We start from the raw sequence: 26,948 nt of genomic DNA, 5'->3' as shown, positions 1-26,948 counted from the left end.
CACAAGCACAAGTGTTGTCGTATCTGTGTCTGCGGCAGAAGCTAAATCTTGTTCTCTCTCTTTCTCTCGCTCGTTCTCTCACGCAATAGTTACTCGCCGTTACTTGCTTGCTCAGATTGGCGCTCGCTCGCTCGTTCGTACTCTCAGTTCGTTTTTGATCGTGCGCCATAGCAGTTGTCATTTCTTTGTGGCCATTATCGTTGCTGTTGGCTTGAAAAAAAAAAACATCAAGTTGTTTTTGCAACGCTCGGTCGCGCAGAGCGCTGCGGGTGTGCATACATACAACAACAGCAGCAGGGGCAGCAGCAGCAGCAACAACACTCACAAAAGCATACGCATGGAGGAAATTCTGTATGCCGTTGCATGCGTGGCTAAGTGAGTGTTTGTGTGGGTGTTTACACATATAGACACATGCATATAATTGAAAAAATGAGTGCGCATGTGTATGTGTTAAGCACTTTATCGTTGTGACGTTTTGTTAATTTGTGTTTGCTCTAGTTTGCTGCCTGCCACATTTTCCAAAGCTAGTTTATGCACAAGAAATATAAGTATATTTGCTTTGTAAATGTGTTGAGTTTGTTTTGTCTGGAGTTTATTTATTGCACCGTTTGCACTCAATTTTATACACCTGAGCACTGTGTCTGTCAAACTGTAAAAACTTATTATCTCTTGCTGCCTACTCTATTAATGAGTCGTTGTCTCACTCACACATGCACACACGCAACTGTATATGCGTGCATGTATTATGTATCTATTTTATGTTTGAGTCAGCTGTCCGTTTTTTTTTTTATTTGCCTCTGTGCTTTACTTCTGCACAACTTTAACGAGTTTTAAGAGTGTTTTTCTTAGCTCGCTTTCTCGCTCGCTCAAACAGCAGCAGCAGCAGCGCAGCACTTCTTGCACATTTGTTTATTGTTGATGCTGCTGGCGTTGTTGTTGCTGTTGGTGTTGTTGTTTTTCTTGCTGCCTTGTGTGTACACCGGCAACACGAAACTGGTTTTTCGAGTTATTTATGACTTTTTCTACAATTTATATTTTGCCTGGGCTATGCCTGCTGCTTTTTCGGTTTCTGTATCTCTTCTCTTTACGAGCCATATGCATGTGTGTATAATACATGCATACATACACATACATAAATAGGTGTGTGTGTATTAATGTAGTCCTCAGACTTTTGACCCGCGAAAACTGTTTAAGACAGCAGTTGGGGGCGCCGCCGCTTCATTAATTTCATAATGTGGCGAAAGTTGCGACTCCAATTGCAACATATGATATGAGCAGGGTCGCAAGCGCACTCTATTTCCCTCACACACGCATACAAAGTCAAAGCGCAACGGATATGACAAATTAAAAATCACATTTTTACATATTTCACTCAAACTCCAAGCACTCAACAACTTAACACAGGCACCGAGGCTTGTGCTGGCTGTAGTTGAGCTTTAATTGTCGACAGGCAGGCAGTCAACGTCAAACACAAAACAAAACCAAAGCAACAATAATTAGTGGAGACTACCGCTGCCATTGTTGTTGTAGACTTGTGTGAATATTGTGTAAAATAGAAAGCGCGTTGGCGTTAAATAATCGACGAACGTGAAAAAAGTTTGGCGAAAAGTGAAGTGTTTTATGTGCAAAAAAAAAAAGAAAAGAAAAATATGTTTAGAAAGAAATGTGTATTCAAAGGCAACGAAATAATATATTTGAATTTCAAGGAAATGCTTAAAGAGTTGCCAAATGTAAATTGAGTGCGAGTGCATGTGCAGTCTGCATTAAATGATAAAACAACAAGTTTCAATAACAATTAAACAATTAACAAAACAAGTTTCAATTAAAACAACAAGCAGCAACAGCTGCAGCACAAAAGACGCAGCCAATCAACGAGCTTGAGTTAACGGCCGCAGCATCAGCAGAAGAAACAGCTGTGCCCACAGTTTGACAAGCAGAGTCAACGCTCGGCTCCCCCGCATCGTTGCGAACGTCAACGAATGAGACCACGGCGGCGTTGAGAGAGCGTGTAGAGAAGCAAAGCAGAAATAAAAGCACCGTTTGACGGAGTTTGCCGGGTTAGTGTAATTCGCATTTACATGCATATGTGTATGCGTATGTTAAACATGTGTTGAGCAGAGTTCGCATGCCAAACTGTTAATAGTGTTAGCAGATCTTACTCTCTATTGTTCAACAAAATAATATAAAAAGAACAAATACTTAAATCGCAGCGCGCGACTTTGACCTCCACGCTACAAGATGAGGCGCAAACTCATGTATATGCATCTGTGTGCGTTCGTATTTACTTGCACACTTGAAAAAGTATTGTGGCCACCAATGCACGTGAGGTTTTTCAATGCTGTCAGATAGGGGGCGAATGGGTTGGAAGAAGACGTCCTTCCTCAAGCGGAAGGAAGAAATTGAGTGTAAAAGTAGAACAAAAAGCTTCAGGGGCTGGCGGTTAGAAGGTAGTTTACAATGCTAACGAGCGAGAAGGTTGTCTATGCAGGAAGAGACTAGAAAGCAAATTACAGACAATTTATACGTACATATGTATGTACATATATACACACATATACATGTATACATATGTATAATTGGCAGGGTGGGCGTTTTCGCTGCGTTTTCCTGATAATGTTTGACCTCTAAAGCTCATTTACATAGATTTTAGCTTTTGCACGTGTGTGAATTGTGGACTAAACTAATTAAGTCGCTCGATGCCTGGCCCCCAAACACAACGCATACATCCATATAAATATGTATACACGTGTACATGTGTACGCCTTTACAAAGTAACGGCTGCAAGCGCACACACACACACACACAGATGCATAATCAATGTTAATCTAACATGCAAAGGTCAATCGGCCATTGAGGCGCCGCTCATACACACACACACACACACACACACTCGCTCGCTCACTAACACTCGAAAAGCTGAGGCACTGTGACGTCCAATCGCCTTACCCCAAGAGCAACCCAACTGCAGTCGGCAGCGGGTCGGCCGGCTGATGCTGCCTACTCGTTGCTATTCTTTTTACCGGCGCTCTTTTCAGCGCTTGGCACTAGTTCATTTGGACTCGTTCATTTGGACTCGCTATTGTTTGTCTGTCAGCGACGTCGCGGCCCCTAATCAACGCGCCCTTATCTAGCCAATTTGTTTTTCTCAGTGTGTATACACTGCAGCTTCGTCAATGCTTTTCATGTGTGTGTGTGTGTGTGTGTGTGCGCGAGGCTTTGTGTTAGTGCGAGAATTTTTTGCTTATCATTTTGTTGCCCTGCTTGTTGTCTCTGAACGTGTGGTTGTGTGCGGCAGGGTGTGGTGGGGTCGGGGTTATGTAGGGGCAACCGGCTGTTCATTTGTGTTATGTGAATCAAAACCTTGTTGTCGTTGTTGTTGCTTTGATGTTTCGCGTTTGCTACGCTTTTTATTTTCTGCTGTTTTTTTTTTGTTAACGTCAAATGCCATTGAAAGTGGATATTGACATGTTATGTGCGGCAATTCGATTACGAACAGCAACAACAACAACAACAACAGCAACAACAACAACAACGACAACAAACAAAAATAATATACATAAGTATTAAAAGCAATAACAATGCGCATTGTTGGAGTTTTGTCAATAGAATTGAATTATGAACTTATTTTCTTCGCATCTTTTTTCTATGAAATCTACATAAAAGTACACGATATTTGCATTTAACATGTTTAAAAGTTCATCTCTGCCTTTTTACTTGTTTTAGATAAATTTTACGATTTTTAACTAATAACATTGTAAGTAGTTGACGTAGAGCCTCTCGAGATAAATCATGTGACAGACACAGACAAAGGGGGAAGAAGATAGAAAATTGGCAATAGTTTATGTTTCCGACTGTTTTATCTTGTCTCATAAGTACAAATAAAGAACTTTAATCAGATATACTCGGTTTTGATGTTATAAAGTGGTATTTTGGTATATTGGATTTTCCGTGTAATTATTTTTGGCACAATCATTGTCGTGGAACCTTCTCTTTACATAGTTTGAGAGAAACTGTGTTAGGATAACATTTGTAAAGTCACCAGCGCCACGTAGTTGGTCCGGGAGCATTTGAAACAGAGTGTCGGGCAGTCGGGAGATCTCAATTGTCATGATTTAAATTCAATTGCTGTCAGACAATTATAATGAAATTGATTTGCGTCTAAAAATAGAAACAACGCAATTGTTATGCATAAACGAAAGGCACACAAAAATGCAAAAAAACATAAAGAGGCGGCAAACACGTCACAGTTCAAATCCATTTGGGATGATTGTCAGGGATTGTCGGTGAGGAGCAGGCCAATTGATAACGACACGGCTTATCACTTATTTTATTTATCATGCGTGTATATGTGTAGGTATGCTTGGATGTGCCTGTCTGTGCGTTTGAGTGCGTGTCTACACATGTTATTTTGTATGTATATATTAAAGTGTATGTGTGGTGCTAGCAAGTTTTCCGTCCCTCGTAGAGGGTATTATTATACCCAGAACCCATTTAAAATGCGTAAAGAGGCTACCAATTAAGCTTTGCTGTTGATGTATGTGCCAAATCCTATCAATATCGTACTACTATATAACAAAGCTCTATGTGAAGAATCGCACTTATGAGCTTTACTATTCTGCAATAACTGCAAAGCCGCAAGGCAAATGTCTACAAGGGTATAAAATCTTGGGCGTGGTGGAAATGTTGTTTACTTTAAGTCTCATTTGGTTTTTGGCCGCCACCTTTAAAATTTGCTGGCTAGAGTTTTTGTAAGGTTTCTGGCTTAATTTAATTGCAAAGTGAGTCAAATCAGAACAGATTTTGCTAGCAGTTTGACAAGCACTGTCAGATTCGAAATCAATAATTTGACAAATTTCTGCAAATTGCGTTGGCTAATGCGAAAAGTTGAACTTGTTATTGTTGTTGTTGCTGCTGTTGCTGTTGTGGTGACAGTCGCTTGTCTAGTTCCCTTGGGGACTTTCCGTCTATGTCCAATTTTCAGACTCGATTCGACCGCGTCGCTGTCGCTTCTCTTTCGTATTTGCTTTAAGTTTTTGTTCGATTTGCGCTAGATTTATTCATGGCGCTTTTCCAACACGTTTCTGTGAATATGTGGGGGTGTGTGTGTGTGTGTGTATGTGTATGGAAAGCCACTTTTCCACAAAAGAGTTTTATTTTTAGCCAGTGGCTTATTTTTAATTATGTATCGATTTTGTATCTATCTTTGCTCTACATCTATATCAATTCCTTTTGACTACCTTTGTGGTTTTAATTTGTTCTCTGCTGAAATTAGTTTTTTTGTTGGAAGTATGGCTTAATATATCAAAGGTTAAAACACTTGACTTTAAATGTATTGAACTTCTACTTCTTCCAATATTGTTAAGAGTACTGACAAGAAACATGGACCGGATTATAGTAGTTATTAACTAAATTGCACATATTAAAAATAAACAATTTTATTTATTTTTTATTTTATATTTTGTTTTATACCTTCCGTAGGTGTAAGAGAGATGGGTATTGTGGAAACCGCCTAATCTTTGGTTTATTTTGATGAACCATCTTTTTACTTTCTGCTTTTTAATGTTCTGCTCAAACAGTTATCCAAGAACAGTTGCAGTTTTCTTTAAAGATAAACGAAAATTGTTACTATAAATGATTAAAAAGGAAATAATTAGCTTTGATAACCTATAATATCTATTTGTTATATCAAAACAAAGAAGTTTGAGGTGAAATTTCGAGTTTTACAATGCTTAATAGAGCAGAGTGTACTTTCAATTGGTTGTTATCAAAGAACAGTTATTTGACTGTATGTGTGTGATGGAGGGGGGGGGGGGGTGGGGGTATATTCCTTTTTGCAACCTAGAAACCGGTCAATGATAGTCAGGCCAGCTGTGTGCTTGTCCCGATGCCAAATGGTGAGTCTGTTTCTCACATTTAATTTATAAAACCAATTCAAGAACAAAGGCAAGAAAGGGCAAGAGAGAGAGAGAGAGAGAGAGAGAGAAAGAGAAAGAGAGAGAACTCGTTTGCGAAAAGCAAAAACAAAAATAACAGAAATAAAGCAGTGTAAAGCGAACGACCCGAAATTACTTACGAACTGCTGAAGCTCAGCTCCGGAGCTCGCTGTGAAGTTCGTCGCGACGTTCGATCGATGGATTGGTTTGAACCAGTTTTGGCTGCAGGATATTGAGCCATAAAAAACGGGCAGGCCACAAACAAGCAACAGGCAGGCAGCAAACAGCGAGGAGAAAACTTGTTTCTTCTTTGAGTTTCAATTCGATTCGATTTAGTCCGTTGCCTTTCCTCTCGCCCCACTCCCACTACACCACTTGCCTTTCTTCTACACACACACACACACACACACACACACACACACACGACTGTGATTTCGCTGCTAGTTTGCAGAAAGTTTGCTGTTATTGCCTTGGGTTTAATTGTTATCGGCGGTTTATATTCTTTTTCCTTAACAGCAGTGCTTAACGGTACAATTATCGCTATTTCGTATTGTCTGTGTGTGTGTGTGTGTGTGTGTATGAGTGTAACTGGAGTGTGTGTGTGTGTATGAGTGATACAGAAGAAAAAAATTACATATACAAATATATGCATACATAGTATCTAAGCTGGGAAACCAGATTGGGAAGCATACATATAACAATAAATGTTTTGTATTTTTCGAAATTTAATCAATGTTTAGTTTATATAATAATCGGTTTTATAACTATGCAGTTTTCGTTCTCTAACCCGTTAGTTTATGATTAGCACTGTTTTTGTGTGGAACTCTAATTAGGTTAGCAAAAACTTGTAGAACAAGATTGCGCCCTCTAAATAGAGGAGAGCTCATTATACATTTTGACTTGAAAACGAATATAATGGATCCCCAAAATCGATTTAGACATGTGAAAATTATTTTCATATACAAAAACCCCGTGAAAAACGAACATAGGAAATGGTATAAAGCCGATATTCTTAAGGAATCATTCAATAAATCTACCTAAAATGATATCTATCTATATCACTAGATAATAAATATTTTCATGTTCTTGTGACGTTTATTTTATTTATTTATTAATTTTTATTTATTTATAGATTATATCTTCCTTATCATTTAATACATCAAATTGTGAAAATAAAATACTAAAAGCCTAATTAGAATACACAATTTTCTAAACGCATCGCCGCCCAATGGGGGTGTTTAATTTGCCAATTTAAGTCGCTAGCTCTTATAGGTTGTGATACCCTTGCATTCATACATACGCACAGACAGACGGACATGGCTAGATCGACTTGGCTATTGATGCTGATCTAGAATATATATACTTTATAAGGTTAAAGATGCTTTCTTCTGACATATATTCTTATAGACAATCAAATTATTGTTTCAAGCAAAAGGCAAAAGGTCAAATTTGTGAGAGCGCGATGCTCAAGCAGAAATATGCACAAGCGAGCACACGCACTACCAAGCCGCGTTCATTAAATGCAATAATTAATAAAATTACGCTGCACAACGAATAGCACATTGTACAAGTAATAAATGCTTTTTACACAAAGCACAAATAATGCAAAATTTAGAAACAAAAAGCTAGATGGAAGCTCTTAAATATATACAAATCTTGGCGCACAAGTAAAACACGTCAATCACTCTCAACTGAGAACTCTCTCTCTCTCTCTCTCTTTACTTCCATATTTATAGAAATAGAGCTGAAGTACTTACTTTTCTAAATATTGAAGTAATTGCACGTTTCTTGAATTTAGTTTTTATCTCGCTAATAATATCATCTACTTGCTGATGGCCGATGCAGTGTCGGCCCCGGATACTTGTTTTCATATCACCTTGACTTTAGGTCAGGGCAACTGGCGGCTATAAACGCCCTTAGTCAAACGCATTTTGTTCCCCTTGGGTTTCCTATTGCCTGGTGTTCGCGCGTGACTGGGCGAGCGGTGGGTTGCATGACGAGGCAGATGTTGCAATAATTTGAATAATTGACCTGGCATTGAACCAGATTTACAACTGCTCAGAATTTTCACGCCACGCCCAAGTCGCAGCACAAATTGTGAATTTCAAGCACAGAGACTTAAAAGGCTTTTGTCTTAATCAAATATATCTATATGTATATATCTATATGTATATATGTGCACTCATGTTTCCAAAAGCGTAGCTCACGCGCTCAGCGAGTGAGTCACCCACATCGGTTGCCGTCCGTCCGTTGGGCGGCAACGTTCCACGCGGGCGGGCACATTTACGGGCGCGTAGCTGGCCAGAGGAGGTTCTATGATTGGCTGCGGCTTGTCTGTGGCTGTCTTTGTTGTGGCTATTTAAATATGCAAGCGAAAACTTTTGTGTCATTGTCCTTTGTCACGTCAAGCAAGTTTGCATGTATGCTCTTTCTTATTTGGTTCGAGTCCTTAAACTATGTCAATGTCTTGGATTTTCATCTTTAAGCATTCAAGTATCATTGTATGATCAAGTGCCTAAAATTTCATGTCTATAATCTAATTGTAAGTTGTTTCGGTTCACGGATTGTAAAATGATGAATACGTTTTTTGGAGTAATTAAATCATTTTAGTTTATTGTGATCGAACATTCATTTGTATATATTGCCCTAATAATCGAGTAATTCGTACTGACAGCTGGCCGCAAAAGCGTGTAGAACTTATCTAGTTATGGTTAGCCAAACATTTTTCCTTGGGCACATTTTATTTATGTAGTCGGCCAATAGAATTTCAATGATCGGGTCATACTGATTTTCGGAACTCACAATTGTTGAAGGAAACCAGTTGAAATTTCAAAAAAAAAAAAAAGTATATATATATATAAAATAAAAAAAAAAAAAAAAGTTGCTTTGCTTTTGTAGTCTCTCAAAATTGAATGTATCGCATACATAAAAAAAACGAGTACGTACTTACAAATGAAACACAACAAAAACGACAATTAAACAGCCGAGAGAACGTCTTGTATTTTCGCGAGATTCGCGGGTGTGTTATATATATTTAAGACGCTTTGTTTACGTTCTGTCAATTAGATTGTTGAATGTTAATTGTTTTATATGGTTTGGTGAGACTTGTAATAATGGCGCCCAAGTTGATAGAAAAATTTAAAACCTATCTCAGGTTGTTGCATCCGCACACTCACGTACACACGCACACACACACACACGCACACACGCACACACGTACACACACGAGCACACAAAGACATGCATATAATTAACTCTATAAGTTACTAATCCATCCTTTAAACATTCTCTTTCCAGTGGCGGTGGTCCACAGACGACAACTGCCGGTCCATCCGCTGGTAATGTGGCAAATGCTACCCTTGCCGGTGGTAAGAGCACAAGCAATAACATGTATTCCACCCGCCAATCTGTGAGCACCACGACCGGTGTGCTTATGGTCGGACCAAATTTTCGTGTCGGTAAAAAAATTGGCTGTGGTAACTTTGGCGAATTGCGTTTAGGTAAGTTCTCTTTATCTCTCTCTCTCTCTCTTTCTCTCTCTTGTTGCTATTTAATATTGAGTGAATATATATTTGGCACAGTTTAAGTTGTCGCAACACAAGCAAATCTTGGTTCGACACATTTTTCAGCTTAATTGAGAAGAATCTTATATTTACTTTGAACATATTTTGGATGGGTTTGAAGTAGTTTAAAGCTTTGACTCTACTTAAGAACTAAAAGGGATTCTTTGATAAAGAAATCATGTTTAAATCAGGATCAAACTGTTCGCGAGTACCACCAGATAATATAGCGATAACATATAACGTAGAGCCCATTTAAAATTTTTTGCATTTATGTTTCCAAATGCTACAAAATAGTTAGCAACCAATCAATTGTTTTTTCAATCCTGATTACGGTTGTATTTACAGTAATCGAAAATTTTATTTTGGGGCCTGTTCATAACTACCAAAAATAAGCACATTGGCCGCGCCACATCTAAACCCCAAAATGTTAATCCAGTTGAAGGGTATTCAAATTTTTTTATTTCTGAGTTAAAGTGTTTATTGACAAATAAGTGTGAGGTGTTCGAAATTAATGTTGTCATAAACTGTAGAAGGTCTTTAGGGTACACGTAAAAGTAATAACTATTGCAGCTGACCGGAGAGAATTAAACATAGTAAATATGCTTGAAATGTATGTATGTATATTCTAGTTTGGTGGAATAATTTTTGAATCTGAATGGTCTGCCTGTCTGTTTTTATGCAAACTATAGTCGCGCAATTGTAGAGCGCTACCTTGATATAATTTGGCCTGTGCCTATATTGGTTGGATCTGCAGATGATCACGCTTTTTTTTTAGTTCATGCGAATAATCTTTCTCCACTGCGTTCCTTATGGGTCATATAACTATTAATAAAAACACTGATATAATATCAAAACAGTTGGAGCAGTAATCCGTCGTGATCCGTGGGAAATGCGGGATCATGCTAAGAACCAGTCCAAAACTATAACCTTTTCGTCCGGTCTATCCTACAGCGTTTGGCCGTGGGATTGACTTGATCTCTAATATATCATATAGCTGACGTAGTAAGAATCTGTCGAAAATAATGTTTTTCCCATTAATATCTATCATGCAACTGGTCTATAATAATGTTGTATAAGAATAGAGCTTTTTCTAACTGGCTACGTTTGTTTCAAAGAATATTTGTTTATAGTAATTATTCCCAAGAAACAAATGCGATACGAATGAAATGTGGAACTTGAGAATCACGGAGAAGCGACGTCAAATGAAATTTGAAATGAACAAAAAAACAAAAAAAGAATGCCAAGAGAACTTGTGCACGAGGCACACTTTTATTCAGTCAGTGGGACAACATAACAGTGTCTCGACTTATCAAATCTGAATAAAATCTTGCATCATTAGTCACTGCATTTTACAGCACCAGCACCTTGAAGCCCCACGCCAAGTACGTTGATTGCGAGAAACGTGCGTCTCATAACTGTAAAGAAGTTGTAAATTATGTTTATGACTCAAGCAAACTACATATGTGCCTCTCTCGCTCTTTTGAATACGACCAAGTTTCACGACGAGTATTTTTGGATAGCCATTTTCGTTACTTCCTTTGCATGTGCATTCCTTTTCATGGCTGCCAAGAGCACAGAATGGCGAGAACAAGTCTGAGAACAACAACCACAGACCACAATGAGAACTTTTTTTTTCACAATACAATATAAAACGCCATTCCATTTTGCCATCTGTTTTGTCGTCGTCGTCTTCGTTGTTGTTGTTGTTATTGTTGTTGCAGTTGGCATCGCCACTTTTGCTTTGTTTGCTAAATGCGCTTTTATAAAATTGTGTTTTTCTTGTTGCTACTTCTTTTTTTTTTTTTTGTCTTCTGGGCTTGCCACTTCCTTTTATGCATTTGCATGCATCTGTTGCAGCTGTTGTTGTTGTTGTGGTTGTACTTGTCATTTTGCCAACAGGTAGCTAAACCAGCGTTCAATGCTGCTGAAACTGTTAAGCAGCTATAGCCGCGTCCCTATGAATAACAACTAATTGCATCCGGCCCAACTTTGTATCTCGTTTTCTTGTTCTCTTACTTATTATTAAAAACACGCTTTTTGTACAATTTCTTTGTATCTTTTCATTATCCTCAGCTAGGTAATCTTGAAATGTCTGAGCTTTGGTTTTTATTTTCATTTCGTTCGTGAACCATATGCATGTGCATATGCCTGTGTATTGAGGCATGAGTCACACTGCTAGCTTTTTAGCTGGTATATGTGTGTATATGTGTGTGTATTTACACTCTTCCATGCAAATGGAGACTTTAGAAAAATCTGTGTTTAATTAGCACTTGTGTACATGGTGTTATACATATGTCGATTTTGTTTTCTGTTCTGTGCTTATCTAAATAAAGGAACGTGTAACTTATCCATTTCCGTTTTTTCCTATTCCGTTTATATACGCAAAACAAGTTTATATCACTCTTACTATTTTCCGCATTGCCAATTAATTGTAATAGGAATCTTGCAAATTTGAATTTGCTGATTGTTTTTTTTATATATTTAGTTTTTCAACTAAAAAGTCAGTCTAGTTGCTGTGATACTTAATATTCTTAATAAAAATATAATAATAGATATTCTAATTTGAAAATAATCAAGTCCATGTGTCCTATATTTTTACACAAATTACGAATAGCAGCTTTTAAATAAATTTGTGTATCATCGTCAGTTTTTAGTTTTACGTACTATTGAATGCATTGCCCGGCTTTGCCCGTGAAACGCTTTTCTTCCACAGTTGCGGGTGGAATTTCCCGAAACCCCGTGTTAACGTGCACCTTTATCACATAAAGTGACTACAGCGATCATTTCTGCTTCCTAGCTCTTGCGGTTGATCACCAATCAGTCAGTCAGTCATTCAGTCAATCAGTCAGTCATTCAGTCAGGGCAACATGCGCTGGAGTTTTCCTGTTATTCAACATAGTTCGATATGTGCACGATTTTTCACTTTCTAGATTAGGTCTTTTTAATTGTTGTAAAGTCACTTTAAAAATAAAAATATAAAAATTAGTTTTGGATAAACAAATATTTCAAATATCTTCTACCCCATATTTGTTGTCTGCAATACACACATATGATATGGAATTAATTTATTATTATATTACGTCTAGGTCTATTTTTATTTGTGGCGTGCGTGTGGGCAGGGGGCGGGCGGTGCTCAGTGGGCAGTGGACATTTAATATTAGACTAGAATGTGTAATACTTTGTTGTTGTTATTATTGGTCAATTTTTGTTTGCTTAGTTTATTTTGGGAGCCGTTCTATTGTTTATTTTGGATACACGCAAAGCTCCTTTATAGTATTTGTAGATTCATCAATTTATGATGGAATCAAGTAGTGTGTCTGTGTGTGTGTGTGTGTGTCTGGGTGTACATACATACACATAGTGTATAATGTTTTTGTTTTTGTGTATTGCGTTAGGTCGGGATAGTTTTAGTTACGCTTGAATAACGGCACGCTTATGAAGTGTCAGAGAAATGAATGAAAATTGCGGCTAAGAGCTCCCCTGCTTGTATTAGAATTACTTCTAATGATTTACAAATGATTCAATTATACTTTCGTAGTTTAATTTTACTGGCTCAGGCTTACGCCGTATTTTTTGTGTTCCATTAAATGATTACCGAAAATTAAACACTTTTGGAGAAATATTTATCACGAATCTGTTATAAAAACGTGCTGTTCTTGCGCTTCGGCAAATTTCATAGTCAGCTGCAAAAAGTCGGAGACATTTTGCTTACGCTCTGAATATATTCGGGTTAATGGGGATGGGAATAGGAAAATTGGAAGAAACCGCCAAAGGAGAATTCTGTTGATGGAGTTTTTTTGAACAATTAAATAAACAAACAATTTACTCAACGCAAGCGGGAAGCGAGACAAGTCGTAGGGTGTTGCTCTGGTTGCTTTGTTGTAATCAGAATCATACGGCTTTTCCACATATCCAAATGTGTGTGTGTGTGCGTGTGTGTATGCGTTCGTGCTTGCCGTACGCTCGCTTGATGACTTTAAATGTCGACAATGTTGTGGAGAACGATAAGCTTTCCCTTTCCCCCTATTGAGGCGTCGTTGTCAGTCATGACATAATTTCACACCTGTGCGTTTATGCCGTGCAGTTAACGAATTGATGTACAGGGTGTTATAATTCTGTCACGATATAAATATGTAACGCATAGAAGGGGACATCTCTGACCTTATAGAATATACATATATATTTTTTTGATTATCAACAGCCGAATCGTTATAGCTTCTGCTTAGTCTTATAGTTAGAAAATGTCTTGCTTGTTATATTTGATTTAGGATCTTAGAAATAAGTTGCTGAAGGAATCACGTTGGCTTCTTTAAACGAATCTCAAATACTATACAAATGTTTTCTATATTCGATTTGAGAATTTCGGAGTGTCATAAAAACTGGGTTTAAATTCAACCATATATCAATTTACGGCAGTGGGTATCGGACGCATCGATCAACTACCCACATGTTTTTTTAAATCTTTTTTTTTTAAATGGTGTTCTCTTAATGGTCAGGTCGTCGCATGTGTTGCTTTGGAGGCGCTTCTGCTGGTGGGCGTGGCGCTGATAATGTAACAGGTATGAGGGGTCATCTGCATGCTCTGGCTAGTTTTTGATTGAATAGTTAGTTCTGGTCAGTTGCAGTTTTTTGAGCTCTTGAGCATGATTTGCATTTTATGTGTGCACATATATGTAAATATGTGTGTGTGTGTGTGTGTGTGTGTGTGGGAGTCTTGTGAGTGTAGGCATGTCTCGGATTGATTTTGATTTAATGTTATTGTTTTTATTTAAGATTGCTAATACATTTTCTTCTTTTCTTTTGCAGGAAAAAATCTTTACAACAATGAACATGTAGCAATAAAAATGGAGCCTATGAAGTCAAAGGCTCCGCAACTACACTTAGAGTATAGGTTTTATAAGCTATTAGGATCACATGGTATGTTAAATTGTCTTTATTATAACACAGAATATACAACTTTTTCCATACCCCTATAAAACACTAACAGCAATAAAAACAACTAACAAAAAGAAATAGGTCATGAAACAAAAAAAAAAAAAAAAAAAAAAAAAAAAAACAATAATGAAAATAAAAATAAATATATTATTTTTTTCCATGCCCGTTTGTCGTCCTTTTGACAAATTGCTAACCCATTCCTACTTACTCCAATTACCGCTCCAATAAAACTATGTTTTGCACCGTTACCACCTTCGTTAGTTTGTTAGTTTGATAAACAAACTCGTAAACTCAACTCTATATATAACACTTTGAATTGATTTTTGAGTGCTATAAGAATACACATAAGAAGACATGAATAGATTTTCTCAAGCATATTTCGGAGGTCGGTGCGTCAATTAAATTACAACAAATATAAAAAAAAAAAAAAACAAAAATAAAACTATTGTATATTTTGGAAACACCAAAGCTGTGCTACCATTATATTCTTCTGATTTTATACCCACCAACTTACTATATGCTGATTTCTCAACTGAACATTATTACAAAAAATTTACGTTATTCTTTCGCCCGTTCTTTTTTTCGTTGTTCTTATATATATAAATACATATATATATATATATATATGCAAATTGATCTGTTCCTTCATTAAACCATCAAAATCACCATACACCAATGAACTTCCGCTGTGAAATATGAAATTCGAAACCGACAAATGATATCGAAAATACTGAAAAACCAAACCTGTGTCAAAAAATAACCATCGTGCGACAACCAATCAACCCACCACCACCCACCAAAACAATCGGCCGATTTCTTTTGCATAACACATTGTGATGGCATGGCACATACCCTATAAATCGATGCGCTCGCTCATACAGCCGAAAACGCCCCAGAAGGCATACCACGCATTTATCACTTGGGCACTTGTGGTGGCCGTTATAATGCCATGGTTTTAGAGTTATTGGGATTATCATTAGAAGATCTCTTCAATATTTGCTCCCGTAAATTTTCACTTAAGACTGTATTGATGATAGCGAAACAACTTGTAAGTTTATTTAAAACGCAATGCGAAAAAAATTACGTTTGTTTTTGGGCGAGTTAGCGCGGATTTCACATGGCGCCAATTGCTTGATTGCTTGATTATGTAGCACAGTTTTAAATGTGTATAACAGTGTTCAGTGATCGCTGACTCACTGAGGGACATGTCTGTGGCACTGTCCTCTCTAAGCAATTGCGCTGCGAAGTTCTTACAGTTGTTAATCGGAAGCATGTGAAGTCCGTGTTATATTTCGCTTAAACTATTCTACACCGTATTATTTCGATTTTAAACAACAAAGTGTCTCAACGGCTAAGCGTTTCATGTTAGCAACTTTTTTTATTTTTCTATAATTTTTTTTTAATAAAGAAACCTGAGAACACAACACAATGAACGTTAGTGTCAACATTTTATAGTTTCTGTAGTGGAACAAGTTTGCCAACGAACTAAATATATACATGTATCTGTTGTAGTTAAATTAAGATACTTTTTTTTTATTAATTTTTTTTTTAATTCTTTGGGTTGTAGCTCATTTGAAACTAAATTGAAATCAAATTAAACCACCAATTAAATTTAAAAGCATGTAAACTAAGCGTCGTTAATAGGCAAGAGTACCTTGAATGTTTCTATGTAAATAATAAAGAACTTCATTCTATTTGTATACCAAAAAGCCAATATACGAAAAAATAAAAATGAAGCAATTTCGAAAGAATATTTAATAACAACAGTTTCTCGTTAGTTGCCTAAGTAAACGATTTTTACCTTCTCTCTTGATTTAAATTAATGACAAACTTTTTGTATGTGCTCTATGATTATACTTATTTTAACCAACTACTAACACAAGCTCCAAGAAATATTTTGCTAAAGTGGTAAAGCAGCAACAGCAATAACACAATGGCCTCTTAAAAGCCTACACTTCACTGTTATACACTCGACTCTACACCTAAGCTAAGATTAAGTTTGACCGAATACGCAGTTGAAGGAACTGTTGTACTCTTATCTGAAGCGTAGTTATACGACATCTATAGTTTCCCGCCCAGATTTATGCAGCAGCAATTTAAAAGATTGTATATAATGACAGGGTCGTTGTGCAGGCTTCCTCGTTATATGCTTCGAGAATCTCTATTTTTGTTGTTCTTGTTGTTTTTAGCACAGTTTTTCTGAAAATTTCAAGAGTGCTGAAGTTGAAAATAAAAAGGTGGTAATAAAACGTAAGACGCGCTTAACTAACCTGAAAGAGTCATATATCTCACTATCGCTCGCTCGCTCTCTCCCTTTTTTTCTCTCTTTCTCACTTCGTCTTCCTCACGTTAAACTCGGTGCTCCCTTAAAAAAAAATAAAACTGGAATAATACAAAAATACATATCTAAAATATTTTTTGTCTCTTACCTCACTCTCTTTATTCTCTTCTTTCTCTCTCTCTCTCTATCTTTCTCTCCTTATATTTGTCGATTTTTGCATAAAAAACAACAACAACAACAACAACAAACGTATCCCAACCAAAAAAAATTACGTTACTTTCATGCGCTGCCCAACACTACAAAAAAAAAAAAAACAAAACAAAAAAAAAACAATTAAAATGCATTTTATTCTACACACACATACTTTGAAAATTTCCGAAATTTGTTGGCCTGTAGCAGAGGGTGTACCAGAAGTATATTACTTCGGCCCATGCGGCAAGTACAATGCTCTTGTTATGGAATTGCTTGGTCCATCACTCGAAGATTTGTTCGATATTTGCGGCAGACGTTTCACTTTGAAGAGCGTACTACTGATAGCTATACAATTAGTAAGTACAACCAAAACCACCACAAAAACAAAAAAAAATAAAACCAAACAAAAAAAAAAAAACAATACAAAACAGCAAATAAGCAATTATTTATTCGAGCACGCGCATTTCTCAGTACATTTCACATATTTGTTCACGTACACAACACTGGTAGCAGTTAAGCCAACAATTAACCAACACTGGCCACTCAGCGCAAAACATCACACATACCCAAAAAAAAAAAAACCTGATCAAATTTTTGTTTCTGAGCGCGTGAGTGTGTGGGTGTGTGGTGTGCGTGTGTGTGTTTGTAGGGGCTTCTTGGGTGAATATATTTAGTTAATCTTTATTTATCACCGATCTATAATTTTTACTTTATAATTTTGCTAACTAACAACGACAACAACAAGAGGAGGGAGTATGCTGCTTAGTCATATTTTATATTGTAATCTACTTACGTTCCCACCTATTCCTTTCTTTCTTTCTTTCATTTGTAGACGATATTACATCTGGTTAAGGTTTTATTTTTATAGTCCTAAGTTCTTAACGTTTTGGTTAAGCATAATCATATAACGCATTCTAATGCCATGCACATTTAAATGCCGCTTTCTTACCTAGCATATTCTGCAATATATCAAATTTAGTTGTTACCTGCCAACGTTCATTGTAAAAAAAAATACGTACATAATATTAAAAATAATAATTTGCATGTACATTTATTATGTAGTTGACTTGAATATATTTTTAGTTTGTTTTTGAAGCGCGTCATATTAATTTCGTATATCAAAAAAAAATACAAAAAAAATGGTTCAAAACTATTTAAGATACCAAAAACCGTTGCCATTAAACCAAGAACAACAAAACTTCAGCTAGTTGAGACACTACAAATCAAAAATTGAATTTTAATAATTTTATTCATTTACACAAATTTTCAGTCTGTCAATGAGCACGTTAATTATGAAGATGAGTTAATTATGCAAATGTAATTTAATTTGTTACGGTTTGTTGTAATCTTCTGCTCCTTGGTAGACTCAATGTTTAATCATATTTGATCAGATCAAATACTTATCGAATTTTCTGGTTTGCTCTTCACAAATTTGCTCCACCAAACAGCTCCACCGGATCGAATATGTTCATAGTCGGCACTTAATTTATAGGGATGTTAAACCAGAGAACTTTCTCATTGGCAGAACATCAACAAAACGTGAAAAAATTATACACATAATTGGTAAGTGCTTATGAAAATGAATAGAATGTATCTTATTTATTAAACTAACCTATTGACAATTTCAATAGATTTCGGGTTGGCCAAAGAATACATTGATTTAGACACAAATAGACATATACCATATCGGGAGCATAAATCCCTAACTGGCACCGCTCGCTATATGTCAATCAACACACATATGGGACGCGAGCAGTCGAGGCGTGATGATCTGGAGGCTCTGGGTCATATGTTCATGTACTTCTTAAGAGGTTCACTGCCCTGGCAAGGCCTTAAGGCTGATACACTCAAAGAGAGATATCAAAAAATCGGTGATACAAAACGTGCAACGCCCATTGAGGTGAGCAATTATATATAAATATCTTTACATCATTTTATTAATAGGGCTAAGCAATGTTAGTTTCGCAACGAAATATGATTAAATAATAAAAATACATTTCGCAGAAAAGAATACATTCTTACATTTATAGCAATGTCAAATATAATCGAATCTCGTATTGGATTAACTACAATTTGGTATACCCGCAGAGTATATATATTCTTGATCAGCATTAATAGCCAAGTCGATCGTGTCGTCCTTTCGTGTGTCCGTATGTACAAACGCAAGAATCTCAGAACCTAAAGGAGGTAGAGAACGTAGGTCCTAGTGCCTTCGCAGTACGAGTTTGCTTCCTATTCGATAACATGCCCGTTTCCAATTAATCGATAAGAATCGATATCGAAATTCTGTTTCTTGAGAAAATCTTTCATTTTATAGTTATTGCCAACTCCCCTACACACCGTAGCTACAAATAAAATAAATAAACCACTTTAAACTACCCACAAATTTAAGCCACAATTTTAAAACTATTGAAAATTTCATCAAGATCGGTTAAGGTCAACAACACCATTGTAATTGCGATTGTGTTGTTTTCTGTGCAGCGTGTGTGTGTGGGTGTTCCTATTTAAGATTGCAAGTTTTGAGAACTATTTTATTTTTAATTTAATTTTATTGCTCCTTAAGCAAACGCTAGACGCGCAGGCTGCATTTGGCATTGGTAGAAGAGGGCTTAGGGTATCCCCTACTCGGAAAACCCGACTAGAGAATCTTACTTGTTTTACTTTATATCTTTTATATAATTTTTGGTTTATTTTAATATTATTTGTATTTGCTTATGCATACGTTAAAGAAATTCAAAATATTTTTTAGGGAACACATCAATAGATGAATAGATAGTAAGACCATCGTGAGATTCTTCTTAATTGATCAGCTACCCTATATTTTTCAGAAGATATGCCATTATTTAACAATTCATTTCATATTTTACTTTTTCAATTTGCAGGTACTTTGTGATGGCCACCCCGAAGAGTTTGCAACATATTTGCGTTATGTGCGGCGGTTAGATTTTTTCGAAACACCGGACTATGATTTTCTGCGAAGACTGTTTCAAGACTTATTCGAACGTAAGGGCTATACCGATGAGGGTGAATTTGACTGGACAGGGAAGACCATGGTAGGTAACAAGTTAAAACGTAAAATCGATACGCTGATCACTATGTGGCTCTTTTACTATAACTATTGTATACATATACATACATATACATATACATATGCATATACATATATATGTACATATATTAATGTATCTATATATGAAATGGATATTCGCATTCTCATTGACAATCACCTGAGCCGAATTCTAAACTCACATTTAATTTATAGGAGACCTAAGCCAAGCAAGACATTCCAGTATCTAACACTTGAGTAATGCGCCTCCTCATGTAACTCTAAAATGATCATTTTAAAATGGGTAACGCATGTTGAAGCCCCCGGTAGAGAGTAAAGCGTTCAAAAATCAGTTATCAAATATTTTGGATAGCATGCAAAAAGCCAAAGATGCCCATTACGATGCGAGAGTGTTAACAGCAGATGAGAATGATTGAAAATGATGGGCCAGATTGTTCAATTCAATTTCGATTATTGTTGAAGCGCGATGTTATTTCTTTCATTCCGTTTATGAATATATTTTTATAAAGCGCCAATTGCAAAATTAAATTAAAGAGAGACCAAACAAAACTGAAAGCAGTGCTAAAAAAAAAACCCGCCCCCCCGAAAAAAAAAATCAACAAAACACTTGTTTTCATTTATTGCTTGCAAGTTTTGCTTATTTTAACTTAATCCGATTTGGACCTTTATTTCTGTGTATGTTTGATCTCGTATGTGTGTGTACTTTATTAAGACCAAGGACCAGCTGGATCAAATGAAGGTCATTAAAAATGCGCCGCCCTCGTATTTGGCCAAGAATAAATCCGATAAGGTATACTTTATACTTGCACTAGTTCCTACTCTACTATACGTGCCAGAGAATTGATGTAATACTGATGCTGCCGTTAGATTGCTTGTTCAGTGTTGGTAAACGCTTGGCGCAAGCTCGCAATACTTAGTTAAGTTAAGCACTAGCATTAAGGCCCAACGACTAACTGTATTTGAAGTCATTCTAACAGCACTATCTCTTCTTTCTCTCTTTGAAATTCTCTGTCTTTTTATGGTTGTCAACAACTACATCGAAAACTTAAAATAAAAAAAAAAAACAATTAAACAAACAAACCAACAAAAACGATTTAAACTATCAATCAAAATAAAAATCATGTGTCTCTGCGTTTCTGTGTCTAAAATTCGAACTGATCTACTGATCTACTACTGTGCATTAAATATATAATATCGATCGAACAACTAAATCTAAATCGACTGCATCCATATATATCATTGACCAAACCACGCCCACAGTCAACGCCCGTCGGATCTCTGCAAACTGGCCATGAAGTCATCATTTCACCAAATAAAGATCGTCATAATGTTACGGCTAAGGTAAAGTATTCTTATTATCACTGACAAAATGCATTTTCAACTATTTTTGTTTTGGTTTCTAAATCCTAATTATATTATTATTCTGATATTTACTAAGCTTACACATTTTTTAAAACTAACTCTTATATTTATATATTAGAATCCTTTATTCTCTCTTACTTCAACCGATTCTTACAATACATAACTGCTCTAATTTTGGTTTTTGCTTTATGAATTCAAACACAAAACATTTTGTTCAATATTTGCTCTGAATTGTTGAATTCAACTTGTTTTAGGACGTCTCTTATTTTGATTTTAATGAAATTGATAATGATAATGAGGAATATATAATACTTCAGGTTAGAGTTAGTTAACTTGCATATATAGTAGCTGTATTATATCAGATTCTTATATGAGCTAGCAGCAAAAACGTATTTCTATATGTTATTAGATCATGCTTTTTGTTTTAAAATTTAGTAAATCGTATTTATACAGCTCGAGAATTAATTGTAATTGTTGGCGCCTATCAATAATGGTTTGTTCCGATCCATTCAATCATCGCATTGTTATTAAATATAGGCTAGGAGCTTTTTAGGGCTTGTACACAAAAAGGTGGATGGTTCTAGCCGCTGCTGCACAAACTCACACAGCCTCACACATTCACACACACACATACCCAAATTTCGGAATTTGGTTTTGGCTTTAAGTATTATATTTAAAATTGGTTTTTGTTGTTGTAACAACTTTAGTTGTATTGGCCTCACACTTGAATTGAACTGCTTTAGTTGCCTTTACTTTTGTTGTTAGTCACAAAAATTAGCGCCTAGTCTGTCTCTTGAATACGATAAACTAAAATTTAATAATGAAACAATTTATGCATTGCTCGCTCGCCAAATATCCATATTACCATCCCGACACTCCGTTAAACAAAACTCCAACTGATCCGATCCGATCCGATACGATTTGATCTCCGACCCATCCTACCACAGACAAATGCCAAAGGAGGTGTTGCTGCGTGGCCGGACGTGCCCAAGCCGGGTGCAACCCTTGGCAATCTGACACCCGCCGATCGGCATGGTTCAGTGCAGGTAAGTGCAGAGTCTTGACGAAGCCGAAGCGGAAGCCAGGCGATAAATTTCTACCGCATCTTTTAAAACTTTCCTTTCGTATTCTGTGTTCAGTTATCAATTTAGTATTTCTGTAAATAATTTCATAATTCCAACTAGTGAAAAATGATTAAACGAGTGCTACCCGCAAAATATCGATTATATCGGGTATCTATTCTAGGCTCTACATGTTCTACAAATGAATGTTACCTGCTCTTTTGTTCTTCCGCTCGTTGAATGCCTGACATTTGTTTCAATTCTATATGTGTATACTCATCGTTCCATGTGCATAAATCAACATAAGCATACATATAATATACGTATATCCCTAGATTATTTATATACATAATTATGTGACAATTATGATGATAACGATGATTACAACAACAAAAAATATCTATTAATTGAATTACTCGCAGACTGTTATATTTTTGGCCTTTTCAATTCTAATGTTTTCACTTGATTTACTCTACATTAGCTCAACAAGGTACTGATTTCAATATAATCCCTAGTTCGGTTTGTTTGTTCTCTCGTTCCGTTCCGTTCCGTTCCCACTAGTTATTTTTTTTTCGGGCATTCTTTTTTGAAATTTGAAATATCCTGCGCCGATTGTAAAATGGAATGTGCATAGCTTGGTTTCTAGTTTCAAAATACGATGCATGCCAGCAAGATTATAAATAGAAACGTAGCCAAAGATTCAATTTTTCTTCGATATATCTCTCAGAAATCATTTTTCTGCACTGCATGGCGTTAATCGCGCGTTTACCAACACATATGTCTTGCAATGGAAACCAACTGCATGTTCTACTCACACAAACAAATGTTTACGCACACTCACACAATCACACACACCCACACCCACACATAGACAGCACAGCTTTCGAAAATTCGACAATACTTAGAAGATCATTATCTCTAACACAGTAAAGATTGATGGTTTAAATTCAATTCTTAGCGGTTTTAAATAAAAACTATCCAACATTTGAAACAATTGGGTTTAAATGCGTCTTCTGCTTCAGTTTCATTTCACATAGCAAGTTTAGCTGTTGGCAGGGTGGGAAAATAGATGCTCAGGTGAAAGGAGTCCGCCCTCTCTGGTTAAATATCAAAACCATTTCTGACATTTTTGCTATAGAAAGTTTAAACCAAAATTGTTTACTGTGTACATACCCAATTCATTGGCATGCCCATTAAAAAGCAGAGACAACTGAGTCACAGCCAAAGAAGAAAGCAAATCAAAACCCAAACTTATTACAGAGATTGCCCGAAGATTCAAGCTCGGACGATGATAGCCCATTTGATGCTTATTACGAGACAAGCGACTGCGACGATGGGCCCAAGAAATAAGCCAAAACACTTCTACTACCACTATCTATCTACTATCTACCATCTACTATCTTCTACCTATTACCTACAACATCCAGCTAAATGCCCAATAAAATTGCCTACCCAAAAAATGAAAACAATATGCTATAAGGTTTTATTTACTTACATATGAAATAGTGTCAACACTCCGTGCAAGGTATTTTATGGAATTCTTGTGGCCTGTTCTCCAGTTTCAAACGTTTTCTATGTCCTGCATGGTCCTGTGAGAGTGTCTGTGTGTGTCACATGTGTGATTGTGTGTGTTTGTCTATTGTGTAATTGTGTACATAAAGCGAGGATCTATCGTTAGTTAGTTAGAACTATTAGCTATGTAGCAAACGAGTTGAATATAGAAAGGCAATCTCTGTAGAACTGAGATGTTTCAATAAGCACACCTGATAAAAACAGACGGTACCAATAATAATAACCTCTTAAAATTGATCAGATTAGTTTTCCCATTTATTTTCCACTTCAATTCTGTTAAATTTGATCAGTCTATTTCATTATGGAATATATATATATCTCATATATTTGCTTAGAGACAGACGAAAACGAACTGATTTATTTGTAAATCAATCTGATTGTTAATACCGTTGTGGTATATCAGAAGTGTATACTTATTGTAACATCTACGCAACATTTTAAAGTAATATCCTTAATGGGTCGTTTGCAACGGTGGAAGAAGCTCAGAAGGCAGTCGAAAAGGTCGTGCGAGGGATAGGGCTTAAAGGTCTCCAAATTAATTCACGTTTAGTGTTAGTGACACATAATTTGGTAGTTGCACAACACTAGACAAAACTTATCATACTCCAGATGGGCAATTGTTTTTGTTAATTTTGTCCTTTAGTAAAAGAAAACACATATTTTTGACTAGCGCTATAAAATCGAAATGAATAGAAATAAAAACAGATGATATGTATAAAATCACCAAGTACTTAATTTAAATGCAGACAATATGTATACTCTATGTTTAGTGTTGGTGTATGATAATCAATGGAAACTAATGCTAATAACTTTCTGCAATGCTTTGCATATTCTGCTTGTGTCCTTGTTACAGGTTGTGAGTTCGACAAATGGCGAACTGAATGCGGACGATCCCACGGCCGGACACTCTAATACACCCATCACACAGCAGCCCGAAGTAGAGCTTGTCGACGAAACAAAGTATGTTGATGATGATCTCTTGATGGATCGAGAAGTTGTTATCGAATTGACGATTTAACAATTTAACGATTTATCGATCAACTGATCAATCAGATGTTTTGGTGTTTTTGCTTTGTCGTTTTAATGCGCATCTCTCTTTTCGGTTCTTTTTTGTAACTGTTTCTAGTGGTTCCTTATATTCCAGATGTTGTTGTTTCTTTAAACGAAAGAAGAAGAAATCAACGCGCCAAAAATGACTAGAAGGTGTACAATGTAGTCCAGAACGCGAGGCAGTCACATTGCTGCGCGCCACTTCACATTCAAACTCACGGGATAGCGTATTGAATAATCCGAGTCAGGATTACATACAACAGGCAACGTCGCAGCACACGTTGCGTTATCCTCCATCCGCGTCGATGTTGACGCCAACACCAACTACAAATACACCGACACTTCCGTTGTAATTTATATAAATACAGAAATCAGAAAATAGAATGAAAACAGCAAAAACAAAAAAAAAAAACTATATAAACAAAAACTTAAACACCACAAAAACACAAGCAACAACAAAAAAAAAAAAAAACAGTAAAAAAAATGCAACAAAAAAATACAAACGAAAACAAAATAAAAGAAAAAACACAATTTTATTATTATTATTTTTATTATTTACCAATTTTGCGTTTATGTTTATTATATAAATTATTATAATTATTAATTATATTATTAATAAAAACAAAGGAGAAACAAAACAAAACAAAAACAAAAACAAAACAAAACAAAACAAAACAAAACAAAATGCAAATAATATACAAAACAAACTTATTCGAAAATAACAAAAACAAAACTGTCATATATATATTATAAATTTCATAATTCAAAGCCAGGCAGCTCAGCGTCGTGCTAAAAAGAAGCTGAGCAATATCCAATTGATCCTAACTTATAAGAACCTAAATCCCGATACCAACAAACACGTGCACACACACACAGACACACACACACACACACACACGCCACAGCGAACCACTTAAATATATTTATATATATCTATACAGATATATATATTTATCAAAATACTAGTGCAGCGTCAAATACAACAACAAATCATTACTTACATAAATATTTATAGGCAACAAATTGTACATTAAAATACGCATATAACAAGTATTTCATTTCAACAACTATTCAACCTATGAAACAAATTATCTACATGTATATTTACGTATATGCCACCAGACAACACTCCCCCCAATCCCACCCCCAGCCTCTACAAACACGTTCCCCTGGAACCACACTCGTAACTCTCTTAGCGTAGGCAGCTTTTGTTTAGCTCTGATTTTGGATGCACTTTTTTTTATATATATATAAATATTGTATGTATATACAGTTGAGTATATGGTATTGTACATAATTTTTATAACTAATGCCGAAGGTCGAACATGGTGTGCGATTAATGCGCTTTCGTAGTCGAATTCATTTTGTACAAGATTAGTGCATTTATTTGATTAGTGTGTGTTTTTAGGTCAATTTTATTTACGTACATTTACAAAATTTAGTAAAAATTCGCATGCAGCTGGAATTCCACACACATAAAGCCTTAACCAAATATCTGGCACATCCTCCTCCTTTTAGGCAACGTGTTCCCCTATGTTTTCCAATAGCTAAATAAAGCAAAAGAAATGAATGAAAATAATAATAAATCAAATGATATAAGAAACTAAAAAGAAAGCTAGAAACTACTCAAGATCAATCACTTTATAGTTAATGATAAATGAAAGATGAGAAAATATGAAAAACCAACAAAAATATCAAGAGAAAATAAAAACAAAGTACTGAGCTATTTATTTTGATATTACGTGATACTAAACTTATATACCTACTACACTAAAAGCTGCCTGCAGCTACGCCCCCGTACCGAAACATGCATAGATACCACGCACACACACATTCTCTCACACACACACACACACGCACACACATCTTAACTTCTTGAAAATATTTGTACATCTCTTAATACATTTATGGAAATGAAAAACGAAATTACTT

General features: G+C 35.9%; 1 protein-coding gene across 24 annotated transcripts; it reads left to right on the top strand.

The window, feature by feature from the left end:
- Window positions 1-186: 186 nt before the first annotated feature.
- On the top strand, window positions 187-25,443 carry gish (casein kinase I gish). 24 transcript variants are annotated; one of them, XM_070207317.1, is made up of 14 exons: window positions 187-375; window positions 1,707-2,057; window positions 9,231-9,433; window positions 14,303-14,413; window positions 15,313-15,479; window positions 18,353-18,467; window positions 18,536-18,804; window positions 19,787-19,957; window positions 20,684-20,761; window positions 21,232-21,312; window positions 21,588-21,650; window positions 22,281-22,379; window positions 24,820-24,926; window positions 25,093-25,443. In XM_070207317.1, exons 3-14 carry the CDS (start codon window positions 9,322-9,324, stop codon window positions 25,160-25,162), a joined length of 1,443 nt encoding a protein of 480 aa, XP_070063418.1. In that variant the 5' UTR covers window positions 187-375; window positions 1,707-2,057; window positions 9,231-9,321; the 3' UTR covers window positions 25,163-25,443. The 24 variants fall into 24 exon arrangements, 21 of the variants coding, with proteins under 21 accessions (XP_070063418.1, XP_070063407.1, XP_070063405.1 ...); XM_070207306.1 differs by lacking the exons at window positions 187-375; window positions 1,707-2,057; window positions 15,313-15,479 and adding an exon at window positions 17,112-17,260; XM_070207304.1 differs by lacking the exons at window positions 187-375; window positions 1,707-2,057; window positions 15,313-15,479 and adding an exon at window positions 17,109-17,260.
- The last annotated feature ends 1,505 nt before the right edge of the window (window positions 25,444-26,948 follow it).

Source organism: Drosophila virilis, chromosome 2, assembly GCF_030788295.1.
Source record: "Drosophila virilis strain 15010-1051.87 chromosome 2, Dvir_AGI_RSII-ME, whole genome shotgun sequence".
In the NCBI taxonomy this organism is placed as follows: Eukaryota; Metazoa; Arthropoda; class Insecta; order Diptera; family Drosophilidae; genus Drosophila; species Drosophila virilis.
The sequence above is the reverse complement of the archived record's forward strand: the minus strand, read 5'-3'. Positions and strand labels throughout refer to the sequence as shown.